Source organism: Nilaparvata lugens, chromosome 7 (assembly GCF_014356525.2).
Source record: "Nilaparvata lugens isolate BPH chromosome 7, ASM1435652v1, whole genome shotgun sequence".
NCBI classification, from domain to species: domain Eukaryota; kingdom Metazoa; phylum Arthropoda; class Insecta; order Hemiptera; family Delphacidae; genus Nilaparvata; species Nilaparvata lugens.
In genome coordinates, this window is record NC_052510.1 from 38,772,892 (window position 1) to 38,790,401 (window position 17,510).

The 17,510-nt window shown below is 34.8% G+C and overlaps 1 protein-coding gene across 1 annotated transcript in view; it reads right to left on the reverse strand.

Moving 5' to 3' along the window:
• Window positions 1-17,510, reverse strand: part of LOC111050190 (ras association domain-containing protein 8) — a 30,556-nt gene that overhangs the window by 5,800 nt on the left and 7,246 nt on the right. Inside the window, exons 4-9 of the mRNA XM_039431929.1 lie at window positions 15,405-15,743; window positions 11,053-11,202; window positions 6,814-6,939; window positions 5,378-5,494; window positions 4,063-4,202; window positions 595-757 (exon numbers count right to left, since the gene is read on the reverse strand). Coding sequence (XP_039287863.1) covers window positions 595-757; window positions 4,063-4,202; window positions 5,378-5,494; window positions 6,814-6,939; window positions 11,053-11,202; window positions 15,405-15,743 — 1,035 coding nt within the window. The remainder of the gene's footprint in view (window positions 1-594; window positions 758-4,062; window positions 4,203-5,377; window positions 5,495-6,813; window positions 6,940-11,052; window positions 11,203-15,404; window positions 15,744-17,510) is intronic.

Here is a 17,510-nt window from a genome sequence, read left to right on the forward strand (position 1 = left end):
ATTTCTTGCCAGAAACCCAGAATGTCCTCCGATTGGCTAAGTAGCATGATCTGCTTGTCTAGGTGCCTGCGCGAATAAGTTGCATCGTTCAATAGGGGCCCAAGGTAATTATTGGAAAAATTACTTTGAAACTTTGTCTTTCCATTGGTATAGAGATTGTTCATTTCGGATCGGTACTTTGTTAAATATTTTTTTTGTAATGGGTCTATCATTTAGAATAACTCAGTATTATAAGTGTTGTGGGCGAAGTTGAGGCCATAATAGTAGTTTATACAACAGTTTTATAATGAGGGTCTGTAACGCACGACTTAGATGTAGAGTTAAGACGTAGACTGAGATGATGATCAAAAACGGTGTTCTAATATTGATGCCACCAGCATCGGAAAACGTGTTAATGTAGTTATTACATACTGTTCACATTATAGCATAGTTTTGAAAATGCATTGCATTGCAAACCCCTGTTATGGGCGCGGATTGATTGTGATGTTATAATATTTACATTACAACATTGTAGTATATAAAAGCCCTTTCACTCTTCTATTAACTCATAGTTAGGATAATGTAAATATAGAAAAGGGCTATAATGAAGAGTACCTCTTTCCTGAGAGCATCGGCTGACTGGGCGGCCATTTCGGCGCCTTGTTTGGCCTCCTCCACTTCCTGCTGCAGTCGCTCCACCTCGGCCAACATGCTGCGTTCCATCTGAGAGCGCTCTTCACCCGCCCTCACCTCCTCAGCCACTTCCTCCATCAGAACCCTTCAAATCACAACATCAATCACTCTTACAATGGGCAGCTATTTACTTCAACGATTAAACATTATAGACAATATGCTCCGCTAAAACCAAAAATTATGTTTTCCTCCACCTACTGTCTAAAGTGCCTACTTTACTCCCAGGAACATAATACTAAAGTGTCACTTTTTCGCTCTCGGGAGGAAAAAACAGGAAAACTCCCTAGAGTGTAAAAGTAACTCCATTTAAATAACACGGGAAGCATCTCTAATTAATAATCTTTATTCTTGTCATCGAACATTGCAAATGTTATAAACAAACGTCATGTGAAGATAAAACATAGCATTGCATATACTAACAATATATCGTACCGCTAACACATATATACATAACATTAAACATGTACACATATGTATATATATATACATATACAAATATAACATAAAACAGTCAGATGCTCACGTTATGACTTAGGTATTCGTCAATTGTATAAAAAGCCTGTTTTTGAGCCATTGTGCTACTGTACATATGAACTTTTTTGTGGTAAATTTTTTATTGTTGTCGGTAATTTATTGAATAATAAGTATTGCTGATAATTATAGCTTTTGAATGTTTTTTGCAGTCTGATGTATGGGGTAATTAGGTTATTCCTATTTCTAGTTTTATGTTCATGCTGATGGCTATGTCTTGTTAATAGAGTTAGGTTTTTTTTAACATGGACCAGGTTACAAAAATGTACATTGAAGGGAGAGTCATGATTCCAAGCTCGATAAAACTATTTTTACAGCTTTCAACACTCCTTGGACCAACAATACAGCGAATTGCTTTTTTTTTGCCAAATAAATGCCTTCTTCATATCACTTGAGTTACCCCAAAGACGGAGCCCATAATTGAGATGGGAATTAAACAAACCATAGTAAGTCAGAATAAGTACCTCCCTACTGACACAAAATTTTAGTTTTCTTAGTAGGTACATAACTCTGGACAGTTTCTTACACAGATGCTCTATGTGGCTACTCCAACTCAATTTACTGTCTAGGACAATACCTAGCAGTTTAATCGGCTTCAGGTACTCCTGGTGCTCCCTGCTTAAATTATTTCTAAGTGTGAATAGAATATTTTCTGTTTTACTCTCATTGAGAGTCAAACAATTAGCAGCGTTCAACCGAGGAGTCAAGCCTATCAAGTACAGCCTCTACACTAGTATTAGAATCAAGTATGGTAGTGTCATCAGCATAGAGCACAGATGAACATGGAACATTAACACTAAATCATTCACAAAAGCTAAGAATAGAAAGGGTCCAAGGACTGATCCTTGTGGAACACCTGCCAGTACTTTTTTTGGTTCTGAACATTTATTATTTTGCCTATCCAGTCGAACTATTTGTGTTCTGTCACTAAGATAACTTCTGATCAATTTCAATTCCTTATCTCTAATGCCATAATGTTCAAGCTTGCTGCAGAGAACACTGTGAGAAATTGTATCGAAAGCTCTACTCAAATCCAGCATTTTTCCTCCAACTATCATATTTTTCTCGAATCCCTGAAGAACAGAATCTACAATCTTTTCTACAGCCATAGTGGTTGAGCAATTAGGTCTGAACCCAAATTGGTTTTCATGTAAAATAGAGTTGACTGTCATATACTCATACATTTGTTGGAAAATACAGGTTTCAATGATTTTACTTATTATTGGTACAATCGCTATTGGCCTGTAGTTTTCGGGCAGGTCTCGATCCCCTTTTTTGAAAATTGGATTGATTAAAGACAGCTTCAAGCAAATAGGAAACTGTCCTGTTATTAAAACAAAGTTTATTATTAGAGTCAGAGGTACCAACATGGAATCAATTATATTTTCAATTATAAAATTAGACAGACCAAAACAGTCTTCACTTCGCGAGGAATTTAAACGGCCTACAATCAATCTCACAGTTTCCACTTCCACCATTCTCCAAGATAGCCCCACTCTAATACGATCAATCGTCTCTGAAAATTTGAAATTATTTAAAAGGTCAGTAAATGTTGTCGCAGAAGAAGATAGCTGATCTCGATTTTTTAGACTTGATATACTGATGAAGTAGTCATTAAGTGCATCAGTCGGTCGTTTGTGATGAGACGTTTTTTGTGGAATTCAGGGTATATTTCCTTATTTACACTTTGGTTGATCGTTTTGAAATTTACAAATAATCCCGCGTGATCAGAGATCAGGTCCTGCTCATACAAGTGACATTCCAACCCTTCAGATTCAATAGATGTGAACACATTATCAAGACATGCTCTCCCTCTCGTCGGGAGGCAATGAACATGGTATAAATTAAACGACCTCATTACATTTAAGAATTGTGAAACTATTTTAAAAACATAAATTTGAAATAGGTTAGAAGGTTTAAGCTCAGATGAGGAAGCAGAGTAGTCATTAAACCAACTAAATTCAATACCTCAACCAGACATTTTGATCAATATATGAAATAATGTGTTTGCATGCTAAAATTATTACAAACTTCATATCAGCATACTATAAAAATATATAAATATTTTTTTATATTCCATGTTATTCAAAATACCAGCCAACGAATATTCCTCATTAACTAATCAAATTTGAAACGGGAACTTAATCATAAATGTAGTTGAGTCGGTCATTGTTGTTACAACTTTTGCCGACAGATAGCGCATAGCGCTGTCGGCGGTGAACTGTGATTACAAGCCAGCTGTTTACTTTTTAGGTTATGTTGTAACACATTGATACTGGTCACGTAAGTTTTTCAAAATTATTTTATTTGCAGTTTTTATAAAAATATGTAGATGGAGGAAAAATGTTGTGTAAATCACGAGTGACAAATGCTTTTTCTTCCTCAGGGAAATTGTTGTCCTTGGCTTCGCCTCGGGCATCAATCTTTCCCTTCAGGGAGAAAAAGTGGCATTTTTCACTCTAGATATACAATAACTATTTACAGCTGGTGGCTAATATAATACAACAAAATAAGAAACTTGATACTTACAACAAATTAATAAATCAATAACTATTTGAATAAATGTATTTACATGTTTCAGAATGAGGTTATTTGGAAGTGAGTTAGAGGAGGTGCGAGTTGTAATATGAAAGATATTAGGAGAAATGTTAAGGTGCATGGGTGAGGAAAAATATAATGGAATGTATAAGTTAAAAAATATTATATAATGTATTGACAAGATGTAAAGTAATGTTGAACAATTAAAGTATACAATGTGATGTATAATAATAAAATGAAAAATTATGCAACTAGCCGGAATGAATTCAGGTTAGATTGGATGATAATAAGTTTTATTTGAGACTATTGGTCGAAACTCACCTAATTTTATTTTTACATTGTAAGAGTTCCGTTTCACAATTAGCTAGTTTGGATCTGAGAAGAGTGAGCTCTGACTTTAATGTCTTCTCTTGCTGTCTTACGATTTCATTCTCCTCTTCTACAGGACCAAGCAACCTCAACTGAAAAACAATTTCAAAACAAATAGGTTTGAGTTAAATTCTATCACAAATAGGAAAATATTTAAAACTGTAGTCTGTGCAAATCTTGGATTGCAGCATTGCTATTACGGAGTACAGTGCTGCCAGATTTCACAGTATCCAGAGAGCCTGTGAGCTAATTGTGTCAGAGAAAGAGCAAAAAAGAGAGCGCATGCCTTTTTGATAGAACCAGCATAAAAACAGTGTGCTCCTATTGTTATATTGAAATAATATTTGCCATAAAGCCCCGCTCCATGCTGTAAACCACGGTTTGCACGGACTATAGTAGCCTACTTCTACTTGTAGTTGCTCTCTGTAACAAAGATCGGTGATCTAAACAATACTTTTTTAAATTTCTTTAAAGATGCATTCAAGTTACATAGATTATTAATGACTAATTCTAGCTACAATTATTCATTTTTATAACAATCAAGCTCAAGGGTACATTAACTGCATCATACATGGGCAACTAAATTAGATTTAAAAGCATCCCTCAACAAAACATAACATTTTAGAAAAATAACAACAAACTAAAATTAAATACAGGATCATAAAGTATAATGAGTGAAAAAAATATATTTTCAAACATAGCATAACATCTGCTAAATGTTCTTCATTGGAATCTATGAAATTATGAAGTTTCCCATGACATTTCACAGAGAATTTATCATTTGTACCCGATCTCGTTGTTATGGAGCTGGGATATTCCTTATTCCAGAGTTCCAAATCAAGCAGAGTGGCTTGTTGATCCATTAACAACATTGAAACATCAAAAGAGTTGCTGATATGAACGCTGTGAATACTTTGCTTCCAAACGGCGTTATTTCCCGACACAGGGATAAATCCGTTGGCTCATAAACACTAAAGGTTCACTATACTTCTACTAATAGTTATTCTGGTCTAACAAAAATTAGTGATTCTAGCTTCTAACGCAGCAGCTCCAATAGTTTCCTTATTTTGTGAATAGATCGTTGATTAACGATCTCAATATAGTACAACAACTCAATATAGTATGACAAAAACAATTATTAAAACAATGTTATAGTAAAATGTTGAGAAAAAATAGAGAGTAATGAATAAGTTTTTATAGAAATGGAAAAGTGAGCTGGAAAACGTTCTAAAACTTGAATTAAATTATTGAAAAATGGCGGCCGTACTTGTTCCTCAGCCTGACGACTAGCGGCTTCTATTCTGGCAGTTTCTTGTGACATGAAATCCAGCTGGTGCTGCTGCTCTCTCGTCTTGCCTTCCCAAAATACAATCTCTGCATCGTACTGCAATCAACAATTCAGTCAATCAATCCATATATGTCATTCAATTCGATACATTCATCTCTCAACTCTCACAAAAACTTATATTACTCAACGTGAAATGAAATTGAGATGCAAGTAATAGAATCATGCATTTCTTGCAAGAACCGAATTGACTTAGAAAAAATTATAATAGAGAATTAAAATCACAAGTACCCTTGTTATATTTAAAAACAAAACACGATTCATTTCTGGAATTTATCCGATTCTCAAGTTTTAAGACATTGATTCAGTTTCCCCTGCAGGTGACGAAGCAGGTCACGCTAATTCTCAGCCAATCAGAGGACATTCTGGGTTTCTGGCAAGAAATCCGCAGTGTGAAAACAACCTTTTTAGCTTCTACCAGTGAGGTCGCCGGGTTTGGCTGCCAAAAATGGCTTTCAAAGATCCATAATTGTTATGCATCATCTACGTTATCAGAGATTGATATGCTGTTCGTTTAAACTCGGAATGTAATCCTTGATTAGAGTTAAAACATAGAATAAGAATGGACAAAGTACCTGAGTTATGCTTTCTCTGTGGTTGAACGGGGATTTTGCATAATATGGCTGCACCATATTATGGGCCCTTGTCTAACAAGGATGTGGGATTTGAATGAATTAATGAATTTATTTGCCAAAAACAAAATAGCTTTACAGAAAGTAAATATATGCTACTGCACTTAACTAAAATACATACATAAAAATTAGGAAACTATTAATAATAATAAAATTTTGGCTCTACTAGCAAAAGTAACACTTGAGGAGGAGTTCAATTAAAAAGTAATTATAAGTCTAAGTTAATTATTTGAAAAACGTTAACTTTTCCTCTCCATTGGTTTGTAGATTGTTCATTTCGTATTAGTACTTTGATAAATATGAATTCTTGAAAAAAGTCCACCATTTAGAATAGCTCTGTATAAAGTTTAAAAATAAATATTTTTATCTATCTAACCTTTTACTTATTTTATCATATTGAAATGATACAGAGAAGATAACAAGAATCTGTCCATAATTTGCACACTGGCCGGTTAATTTACAGTTTTGATTGATTTGTTGTTTTTTATATGTTATTGAATGCATTATGGGAGGTTTTTGGGAATAAATTCAATGCAAATGCTTTACTATTTCAACAGCGAATTGTTGTACAAGCCGATTGAATTTGACATCTTAGTTAGAAAACGGTTATGTTAATTATTTTTACCTTATTAAGTTCAGCCAGCGAGAATTCTTGTTTTTTTTATTATCTGTTTGACATGATAGATTCAATTTTGTTTGTAAAAGTTGTTGTGGTTAATTACGGACCTTTGTGAGTTCAGCCTGTTGCGAAGACAGTTTGTCTCGCTGATAGTTGACCAGACAGACCAAGTCGCGATACTGCGAATTGTACAGAACTGACTCGTCGTTGCCACCACTAGCTCTATCAAACTCCTGCAAACAAAAAAATATCAAAAAACTCAATACAAATCGATGGTTAATAAAATGAATGTGCCCGTCCTCAGTGTTCCCATTCATGATTTTCTCAATTTTGATGAAATGTTTGGCATATATTGAAATAAAAGTATTTTTCATTTCATTTGTTTATATATATTGTAACTATTTTTACCAGTCTCCTGTTCGGTGAGAGCAATTGTAATGATTCACCCTATTTGGACTGCAAATGTTAACGTTTCTACCTAAGAGGTTTTATTTGAAACAAATTTGATTTAAATTATTAGGTTGATTATTTTTACACTTTTATGCGCCGGATAGCTCGTTCACAACGTGGAGTTCGTTGATAAGTTATATTTTTAAATAAAAAATGAGAATATTAAAAAATTAAAGGAAAAAGGTTGATGATTGATCTTTTTAAATAGCAGTTAATCTATTTGGGAAATTTAATAATATTTCTGATGGAAATGGATGAAAATAATAAGATTTTGGGAAGCTTGGATTCTGTCCAATTACAAGTTATAAAAAAGTTTATAATTTGTACTCACCGTCACCTTTCTATAATTTTTATGCTACAGTTGCATATTCTCACTCACGGCTGGCTTTCTCGTATGCAGTTTTGTATCGGCTAACGACACGTACACAGATTTCTCAGCAGCACGCTTCACAATCCCTCACGGCACACGGCACAAGACACACTCTTCACAGCAACTCCCGAAACTACAATTTTATCGGTCACCGACAGGTATTGTTGCTTGCATTAACCTGTATTGTCATTTTGCCAGTAATAATAGGAAAGGAAAGAGGATAGAGACAAATAAGTTGTTTTGAACTAAATGCTTGACTATCAGTAAGCTGAACCAGTTAGCAGATAGCAGAGTTGTAAGTTGGTTTATAGTTTGGTATACTTTACTATTCAACTATTAACAGTTATTGCTCTTTTGATGAATTTTCCTAACTTTTGAGGATCTGAGAAAATGGATCGTTACAATATAATAGCCTGAATTTGTCTTCAAATTTCTGAATGGCCCCCGTTTTTAATGAAAACTAGCTGGCCCGGCGAACTTTATACCGCCAAAAAGTCAATGTATCTCATGTCACACTCGATTTTATCTGGTGAATCATGAAATTTATCTGACAATCAGAATTTTCATTTACATCTCAAGACGGACATCCTATGTGCTTAGCCATGCAGCATTTATTATTCCGAAAACATATTATTCTCAATCAATTAGTAGTAATATCTATGATTAGTGTTCATTTAAAAAAAAAAATAGGTTAAATGAGTTTTTCAAAGACGAATTTAATGCATTCATAGTTGTTTATTTGTCAATAGATGGTCCAGGAAATATGCTATATACGATGAATCACACAGAATTCAATACCACAACCAGAAATTTGATCAACTCATGAAATATATGTTTGTATGATATTATATTCTTAATATTAGTAGACAATAAAAATTTATACAATTTTTAAAATATTTTATTCTATTCAACAAGCCAACAAATATTTTTGATCTGCAATTCAAATCTGAACCGCGTGATCTGGAGTCAGCCATTTTTGGTAGCTGCTCAGCTGATATAATTGTTACAACTTTTGCGATAGATAGCGCAATTGGCAGTGCCAATCAGACGACCGGTTTTTAGGTTTTAGATTTTAGGTTATGTTGTTAGGAAACATTCTCACCAATACGTAAGTTATTCAAATGATATTATTTGCAGTTTCTATAAAAAAATGTAGATGGAGGAAAAATGTTGTGTACATCACGAGCGAAAAATACTTTTTCCTCCACCTACTATCAAAAGTCTCATTTTACACCCTGGAATCGAATACTAAAGTACTACTTTTCCTCCCATGGGACTAAAAATAATTCCCAGCGGGAAAAGTGATCACTTTTACTCCCAAGGGAGTAAAAATAAACCCATAAGATTAACATGGGAAGAAGTCCGACAACGCCGCGATTGAATGAGGAATGTGGCAACACTGTCGTGGTCGGTAGAGGAAAAGTAAAAGAGCTCTATTTCGATCTTTGGAATATTTTAGCTCTAGGAAATAAGTAGCTCTATTTCGATTGTTAGGTTATGTTCAACCTTTGGTGGATATGAAAAAGTACACACCTCTAACGTCATTAGACGTTAACAATCGAAATAGAGCTGAAATAGTGTGAAAGCGTGAAGATGTAGTAAAATTATTCATTGTTATAGGTATTGGTGTAGGTGGAGGAAAAATGTTGTGTGCATCACGGGACTAAAGTACTTATTCTCCCTCAGGGAAATTGTCGCCCTCGGCTACGCCATCGGGCGACAACAGTTTCCCTCAGGGAGAAAAAGTTGCACTTTAGTCCCTAGATGCACAAATAACTATTTCTCCCTCAGGAAAATTGTTGCCCTCGGCTTCGCCTCGGGCTTCAAACTTTTCCCACAGGGAGAAAAAGTCGTACTTTTCACTCTAGATATACAAATAACTATTACTGAAAATTAATTCATTTTAAACACCGAAGACAGTACAATTATTCGAAACAAAGCAATATCTTCAGAGCATGTAATTCTTTAACCTGAGGCCGCACTGCTGGATTACACACAAATTTTAGTCATTTCGTTTTTAGTCGGGGCGTTTAGAATAAAATAAAATACATTGGTGGTTATGGAGCAGCACACACTCTTGTCTACTATCTATCGACGGCTGTTGGATGACGCAATGATTATAACAGCTGATTTTTATTTCTGTGTGTCGCCAGCTCACAAATCTTCTCCCATAAGGATTACATGTAAATTTTGAAGGACCGTAGGAAAGAGTCCTGAAGTCGGATTATATATATTTGATAGGCCATAAACCTGGTCCTGAACATAACGAACAAAACTAAAAAAATTATCAAATTCGGTGTACACATAAAAAAGTTATTGAATGTCAAAATTTGAGGTTCGATTTTCATTTATATAGATTAATGAAGTGACCCTCAAAGTAAAAGGAGTTGGCCATATCTGATTTATTAGATAGAGCCAAAACAATACAACAGTCAGATAAGAAAAAATCTGGTGTGGCGCTCTCACACAACTTTCCTTGCCGTTATGAAAATTGATCACCTGACGCTAGTGTTCCCGCGCATCTCAAGTCTACTATTCAAAGATTTGAGCCAGCTGGTGACAGGGCAATAACGATGGAGACACACGAGGTCTGCTATCTCTTCATAGTGAATCATTTAATAGAATCAACAGTTGCCAACAGTTTGCAATAATTGGATAATCACACTTTCTCGAATTATGAACTTATTTTTAATTTTATGTGAAAATGTTACTGAACATTAATTGTAGAGATTCTCATGCTCGATCTTTTCCACTCGAAATTTTTTGTTTAAATTGTATCTGAAGCCTGATATTTGAGAATCTAAAATCAAACTTTGCATAGATGGGGCGGAGCTCCTGAAATTTTTACAGATATGGGACTTGTGGCAGTTGGTAGAGCTTATCGATGACTATTTTAAGTATAACTTTAATCGAAATCGTTGGAGCCGTTTTCGAGAAAATCGCGAAAAACTCTGTTTTTGACAACATTTTCGCCATTTTAGCCATCTTGAATCGCATTTGATCGAAATTGTTCGTGTCGGATCCTTATAGTGTAAGGACCTTAAGTTCCAAAATTTCAAGTCATTCCGTAAATTGGGAGATGAGATATCGTGTACACAGATGCACATACACTCATACACACACACACACACACACACACATACACACACACACACTCATACACACACATACACACACACACATACATACATACAGACCAATACCCAAAAACCACTTTTTTGGACTCAGGGGACCTTGAAACATATAGAAATTTAGAAATTGGGGTACCTTAATTTTTTTTCGTAAAGCAATACTTTCTTTACCTATGGTAATAGGGCAAGGAAAGTAAAAACAGGCTGTTGGCCAAGACTTGTTCTATTTGTTAATTTTGTCTCGAATCATCCAAATAGGGTGTCCATAGAAGGGGAGCCTCTAATCCATCAACTACAACTTCAACGTTTTTTTCACTTTTTCATAATATAAAATTTCAATCTAATATGATTTACCTAATTATATTATGGTGGTAATATGATTTCGTAGCACTGACCTTGAGCAAATTCCTGTTTGGCTTGGTGGAAGTGGTGGGTGGAGGGGGGTCCCGGTAGGGAGGCAACACCCGTTGCAGGGGGCCGGGGGGGTCGCGGTACGGCGGCGCTTCCCGCTTACCCCCTCCCCCTCCTACATCACCCGGCGACACCTACAATATAAACAGTTCATTACTGTTTGAAAAATATTAGGTCACGTATTTTAAATATATTTCAAGCAAATAGGAACAAATTCAAATAGGGAACTTCAATAAAATTATTGAAGAAATAACAATTTCTTCTTATTTTTTTAATTCAGGAAATATAACATGACAGACAGCAATGATATAACCCTAATATAGCTATAAAAGTGATAATTATGCATTTTATTCAATTGGAAGTGAATAATTATTCAAGTACAATATAATAATAACAACAACTAATTATACTCTCATAGTCTGTGCTAACCTTTGGGTGGCCAGTAACGACAGGACAAGTGTGTGTTGAACATGTGCTTACACAGATGTCGTCATATATTGTTGTGCCATCAAAGCGAAAGGCTTCGAACAATTTTTTAGTGGTTAGGATTTTGTATCTTTGATTCTTCATTGTTTATTTTCTCTTCGCTACACTTCGAGCTTGAATTATTTTTGTATTATTATAATTTTCCAGTGGTTTATTTATTGTTATTGATTGTTTATTTCATTTTAGAAGCTGCTGTCAAACATATGCTTTTTGTTGAAAGCCTCTCGCTAATGACACAACATGCATGACGAGCATGTGTGTACTTGATCTATCGTTAGTAGCCACCTTACATTATAGCATTGCTCTTATGGAGTACAGTGCTTCTATTGTTTGTTATATTGAAATAACATTGGCCATTGCATCCCCGTGCTGCAAACAAAATTTTGCACGGACTATGGTAACTCTTTTGAATTTTGCTTATTTCTTGCAAAAAAAAAAACAAATTTATTTCAATATTTTCAAAAATGTCATTCTACCTGCTCTTTTGTTCAACGTTAATAGCAACCTTTGGGATTGAAAATTCAGAAGTTTTTTCTTTCTCTGAAATATTTCAAAAACTGTTTTATGTTATGTGTTAAATGTTGAAGAGTTTTAACGACTTCTTAACTTCCATTTGAACTATTATAGTACGATTTCCACAAAACATCATCATGACAAATCCTTTCCCTGGCAGTCATTTGAAACCATGTAAACCATGATTCTTCTCGTGGAAATCGAACTGTAGTAAGCAGGAACGTTTTCTACTCGATTCGTTGTCTCCTACGGTGTTTAAATCAAATAAATACATCTGCAGTTACAATTAGAATTAATAGCCTATTGTGAATATTTCCCATAAATACACAGTTCTTGTGATAGATACATTCTTGTATTATTTGACGATATTCAACAATATTGTTCGCTGTATTGTGTTGAATAAATATTATTCAAATTCAAATAAGTTTTATTTGTTACCAGGGTCATGCCCTATACAAACAGAGTTGCACTATTTTTAACAAGCAAAAACAATATAACAGAATAATGGTAAAGATTACTGACCAACATAATAAATGCTACTATAACAGAGCTACAATAACAACATAGAAAACAATAAAAAATACAAATAAACTTCAAAAATTATTCTATAAAAATTACAAATAAACCTTACACAATATTCTATATCAAATTGTAACCGAGCAAGCAGAAATTTCAACTGTTTGACATAAACCCCAACAATCAGTGGTATATCACATAACATCAATCATAGCACACTAAGGGATACCCTCTTTTCTCCAGTGACTCAGTAATGTAGGAGTACAAACTAAATATTTTAATCATTGTAAAGTTCGACAGTAGAACTAAAATTTCATCCTCATCATTAATTATGTTAATCAAAAAATTGCATATATACTTCTTTCTTATTTCCTCATACACTGGGCAATGGATTAGAAAATGTTCTAGTGTCTCATTCCCTGAGCTGCAAAAAGGGCAGATTTTGTTGTGATCAATAATATATCTCTTACATCCAAAGTTAATCAAAATACCAAGACTGAGGGAATTATAAACTGAGTTAAGCATCTCGCAATTTTTATTGGCATTTTGACTGTTAATAACTCTGACAAGTGTCTGAGTTTGGGTTTATTCTCCAGTATCTACTGCATCGCTGAGAACTGTAGGCATACTGGACATCCAATGTCCTTGTGAAGTCCAAGTACCTTGCTATTATTTCGCTGTAATTATTTGAGATAACTACATTGGAAAACCCATTATCTTCAAAATAGTGACCCAATCCTATTGCATCGAACTCATTCCTTAAACATGTTACCCAGTTGAATCCCTTTAAGCCACCCTTAAGTAGAAAACGGTAACACACGTATGGATATATTGACTCTTGCATGCTCAAGACTCTCAACAACCACAACACTTTCATTTTGAATATATAAAACCTGAGATACGGTCTCCCGACTTCAAGTCTTACGGCCCACCCCGGAGTAGCCCGGCTAAGCAGCAGCATTCTTCTGTAGAAAAATAACTGTGCCTTCTCTAGCGCGTCCTCCAAGCCTTGAGACCAAACCTCTGCACCATATAGCATTGCTGGAATCGGAATTGAGTCGTATAGCTTGGTCTTTGATTCCCAGGTATCAGATTTAACTTTGGATAAGGTATTGATAAGAGTGGCCGCTTCAGATTTAGCTTTGTTAAAAGTTCTAATATTCATATTTTTAAAACCTCCCGATGATTGAAAAATAACTCCTAGGTAATTATAATCTTTACAAAATTCCACTCTTCCCCTTGACAACCGATATAATTTGTTTTTCCCATACGACCGCGATGAATTGGCAGTATTTTAGTTTTATTGTAGTTAAGTTTAAGCTTCAATGATTCACTAAATTCATACAAACAGCGAATCTGGTTTCTAGAATCCAGTATACTGTCCGCAAATATAACAATATCATCCGCATACTGGAGCATCATGATATCGTGATCTCTATCAAGGCGCAAACCTCCCAAACCTTTTTGTTTAAAATAAGACTCCATATCTGACGTGTACAGGGAAAAAAGAATGGGACTCAAAGAGTCCCCCTGCAAAACTCCCCTCGTCACCGCAACTGAGTCAGATTGCGACATCTCACCACTGTTATCCCGGACCTCAATTCTGAAGCGTGCTCTAAAATATAAATCCTGCAACACTTTTAATATAACGCTGCTCACTCCCAAAGACCCTAGTTTTCTCCAAAGATTGAAATGAGGGACTGAGTCGAAAGCAGACTCAAAATCGACGAAGATTGCATTTATTTTTCTGTTTCTACCCTTCAAATAATATTTAATTAGCGTGTCCATGACAAAGATATTATCCATGCAACTCCAATTCTTTCGGAAGCCCGACTGGCTCTCCTCTAACAGTACACAGCTCTCGGTCCACTGAGCTAGTCTTTCACACAATAATTTTGTAATTATTTTTAAAATGCTATAAATGATCGCAATAGTCCTGTAATTTTTAGAATCTGACGTACTACCCTTTTTGTGTAAAAGAAACATTCTTATCAGCGGTTTGGAATCGTCCCTGTATCCAGTATACAGTTGAATGAATCAGTCATAAACCCTTTCCACTCAAGCGATAAAAATATATAGAATTCATATGGAATGCTATCGGGGCCAGGAGATTTTCCCTTGAAAGTTTTTTTTAGTATGTTGTCAATTTCTACCATTGTTACAGGCCTATCAAGGATGAGGTGTCTAACATCGATGCTAATTATCCTAGACGGATCGCTCGTACGCTCAACTGCTTTGTATTTTTCTTGAAAAAGATCGGACCCAATCTAACAGTTCAACATTATTGGGAATACATTTTATGCCTATGCAGACGCACAGCACTCCAAAACTCTTTACTATTTCTTACATTCCTAAACCTTTCTTTAATATTTTCAGTGTAAAAGGACTTTTTCATCGTTATAGTTTTCTTGTACTCAGCTTTCGTTCGTAAAAAACGGATAAACTATTAGGGTAAAATTTTTTAACTTTACAGATTCTATATACCCTTCGTAGTTATCTTTTTAAAAGTCTACATTGCATATCGTACCACGGCTTATCTGAATTGTTAGCATTCCTATCTACCGCCTTTATCATTCTACATTTTTCTGTTCCTTCTGAAATTGACTTTAAGAGACAATCGGATAACTGTTCCACGCCTATAGTGATATCATTACGTAAGTTAATTCTATCTGACAATGAAGATAAGAAAGAAATCAGTGTATTCTGTTTTCGCACTTTCCTTCCAACGGCAACTACGACTTTGACTCATGCTAGCAATAAATATTATTATTACTACTACATTAACAACAGTCTAGGTATGGGAATGAGTGCTATTGTTCACCTGGTGACTAGGAGAAGAGTTGCCGGCCGCCTGGTTCTTGACCTGCAACGACTGGGGCGGCACGTTTCTGGGGGCGCCGACATTCTCGTTTCGGCGTGCCTCGAGCGCCTGCCTTGCTGCGCCGCCTCCACTGAAAGTCAGCGACTTGCGGATGTCCTTGTTGCGATCGGGTGGAGGCGGCGGGTCACTGGGGCTTGGGGGTGGCGAGGCGGGGCCAAGGCCACCCCCGGTAGGTGAGGCGGGGCCAAGGGGTTTGGCACCGCCCCCGGTAGCCGTACCCCCCGACCGCTGCAATATCAACTGTACGTCGTTCGAGTATTCTCCCCATTTGGTGAGCACCTTTTTAAAAAGCCGAGAATAATTTAAATTAGTAAACTACTTTTCAACCTTGATACTTTTTTTAGCAGTCAGTCTTTCATTTTAACCAAGTAGTTTAGAGATTATTTATTCCCCAAACTGGTAAAAGTAACTATTAACATAAGTAGTAGGATAATAATATGAAACTACACAAGTAGGCAATGTTTATTTGAATGATGAATAATATTATATTTTATGTATAAAAAACTACCGATACGATAATAATCCTTTTTATAATCAAGCTCCTTCCAGGAGAGATCGAGGAATCGTTTATAGTTGTTCATTCATTAATGATTTCTCGAGCACCGATCTTCAATAGTTCTTTTAAAGTAGTTATTTTGTTATTTCTTTTCCCATTTTTGTCTAGAGCTTGTAATTTATTCTTTAGAATGTTATAATATTATTTTTCATTTGAACTCATATTCTATTCAAATGCCTAATTAAATAATATAATATTATTATTTTTCACATTGCATTCCAACTATAATTATTGCTTAATACTGAAAAATAGATTAGGTAGCCTAACTTAATTGATACTGTTAAAAATTTCTCTAGTCTGCAGCAACTCCGCCATGCGAATCTTTCCTTGCATAAAAGATTATTTATTGTCAATCAAATATATTTTATATTTATAAAACAGTTATGTGAATAAACACTTCTCATAAATTCTTATAATATTGAAATACTTTTGTAAGATTTATAACAGTCAACAGTGATTGTAGAACGTTATATTGGACCAAACTGAACCAAAACACAGGTTACGGTAAACCGTAGCAGTCCTATAATACAGTACTGTAGTTAATACAAAATATGGTTGAAAAATAAACTCAATAAGATCATTCATTTGTAAAAAAACTGAGAATTTCTTATAAATTTCAAATATACAAATGTAATAAAAATTCAAATATATAAAATGCTTTGTTAACAAGGATAAAATAATACAAGAACCAAGCTCAGGGTCTCATAAAAAAAACGATTCCCCACTTAATTGATGAAATTTTACGCGAAAATTTTGAATTTACAATAATTTACATTCAAAACTTGAATGAGTGACTTTATAGCAAAATTATTAATACTGAACAATAATTGTTGCATTTATTGCTGTTTGCCAAACACAATTATATTATTAAATTCTACAGTATTATAGCTTTATGCATTCTATAGAATTTTCTTTTTCCAGTAAAATATCTTTTATTTGATTGTTTTGTTCATTTAATAACAATAAAATTAATCAGCCCTCAAGCTTGACTTTGTTGATGCATGTATTAACCATATTATTACCCATTTTTAAGGCTATTTATATCGGCATGTATACTGATACATAGTATACTAAGACTTTTATTCATAAATATGTAATATGTTAAATATTGATCAACTAATAGATGTTAAATATCAAAATAGTTGACCAGAGCAGTCGCATTTTCGGGAGCTCTCTTATCTAGGCGATAATGATTGATGTGTTTTTTCGTGTGCGGATTGGAATGTTCGGTTTTGTTTTTCGTGCTATTCCATCTAAACTAAATAAGGCTTCTAAATCGTTGTTGAACTGCAAACAATTTAATATTTACGCGGCGTGTGTGGTTTTAATTCTTCTGGCAATTTCGGGCATAGAATCCAACCCGGGCCCACAAAGGACAGTGGACGATGTGTATCTCAAGTTGGAAGAGGTAGAAAAAATAATCTCCATTGTACCGGATATAAAAAGTGAAGTTTTTAAAATTAATAAGAATATTCTAGACTTGAATGGTG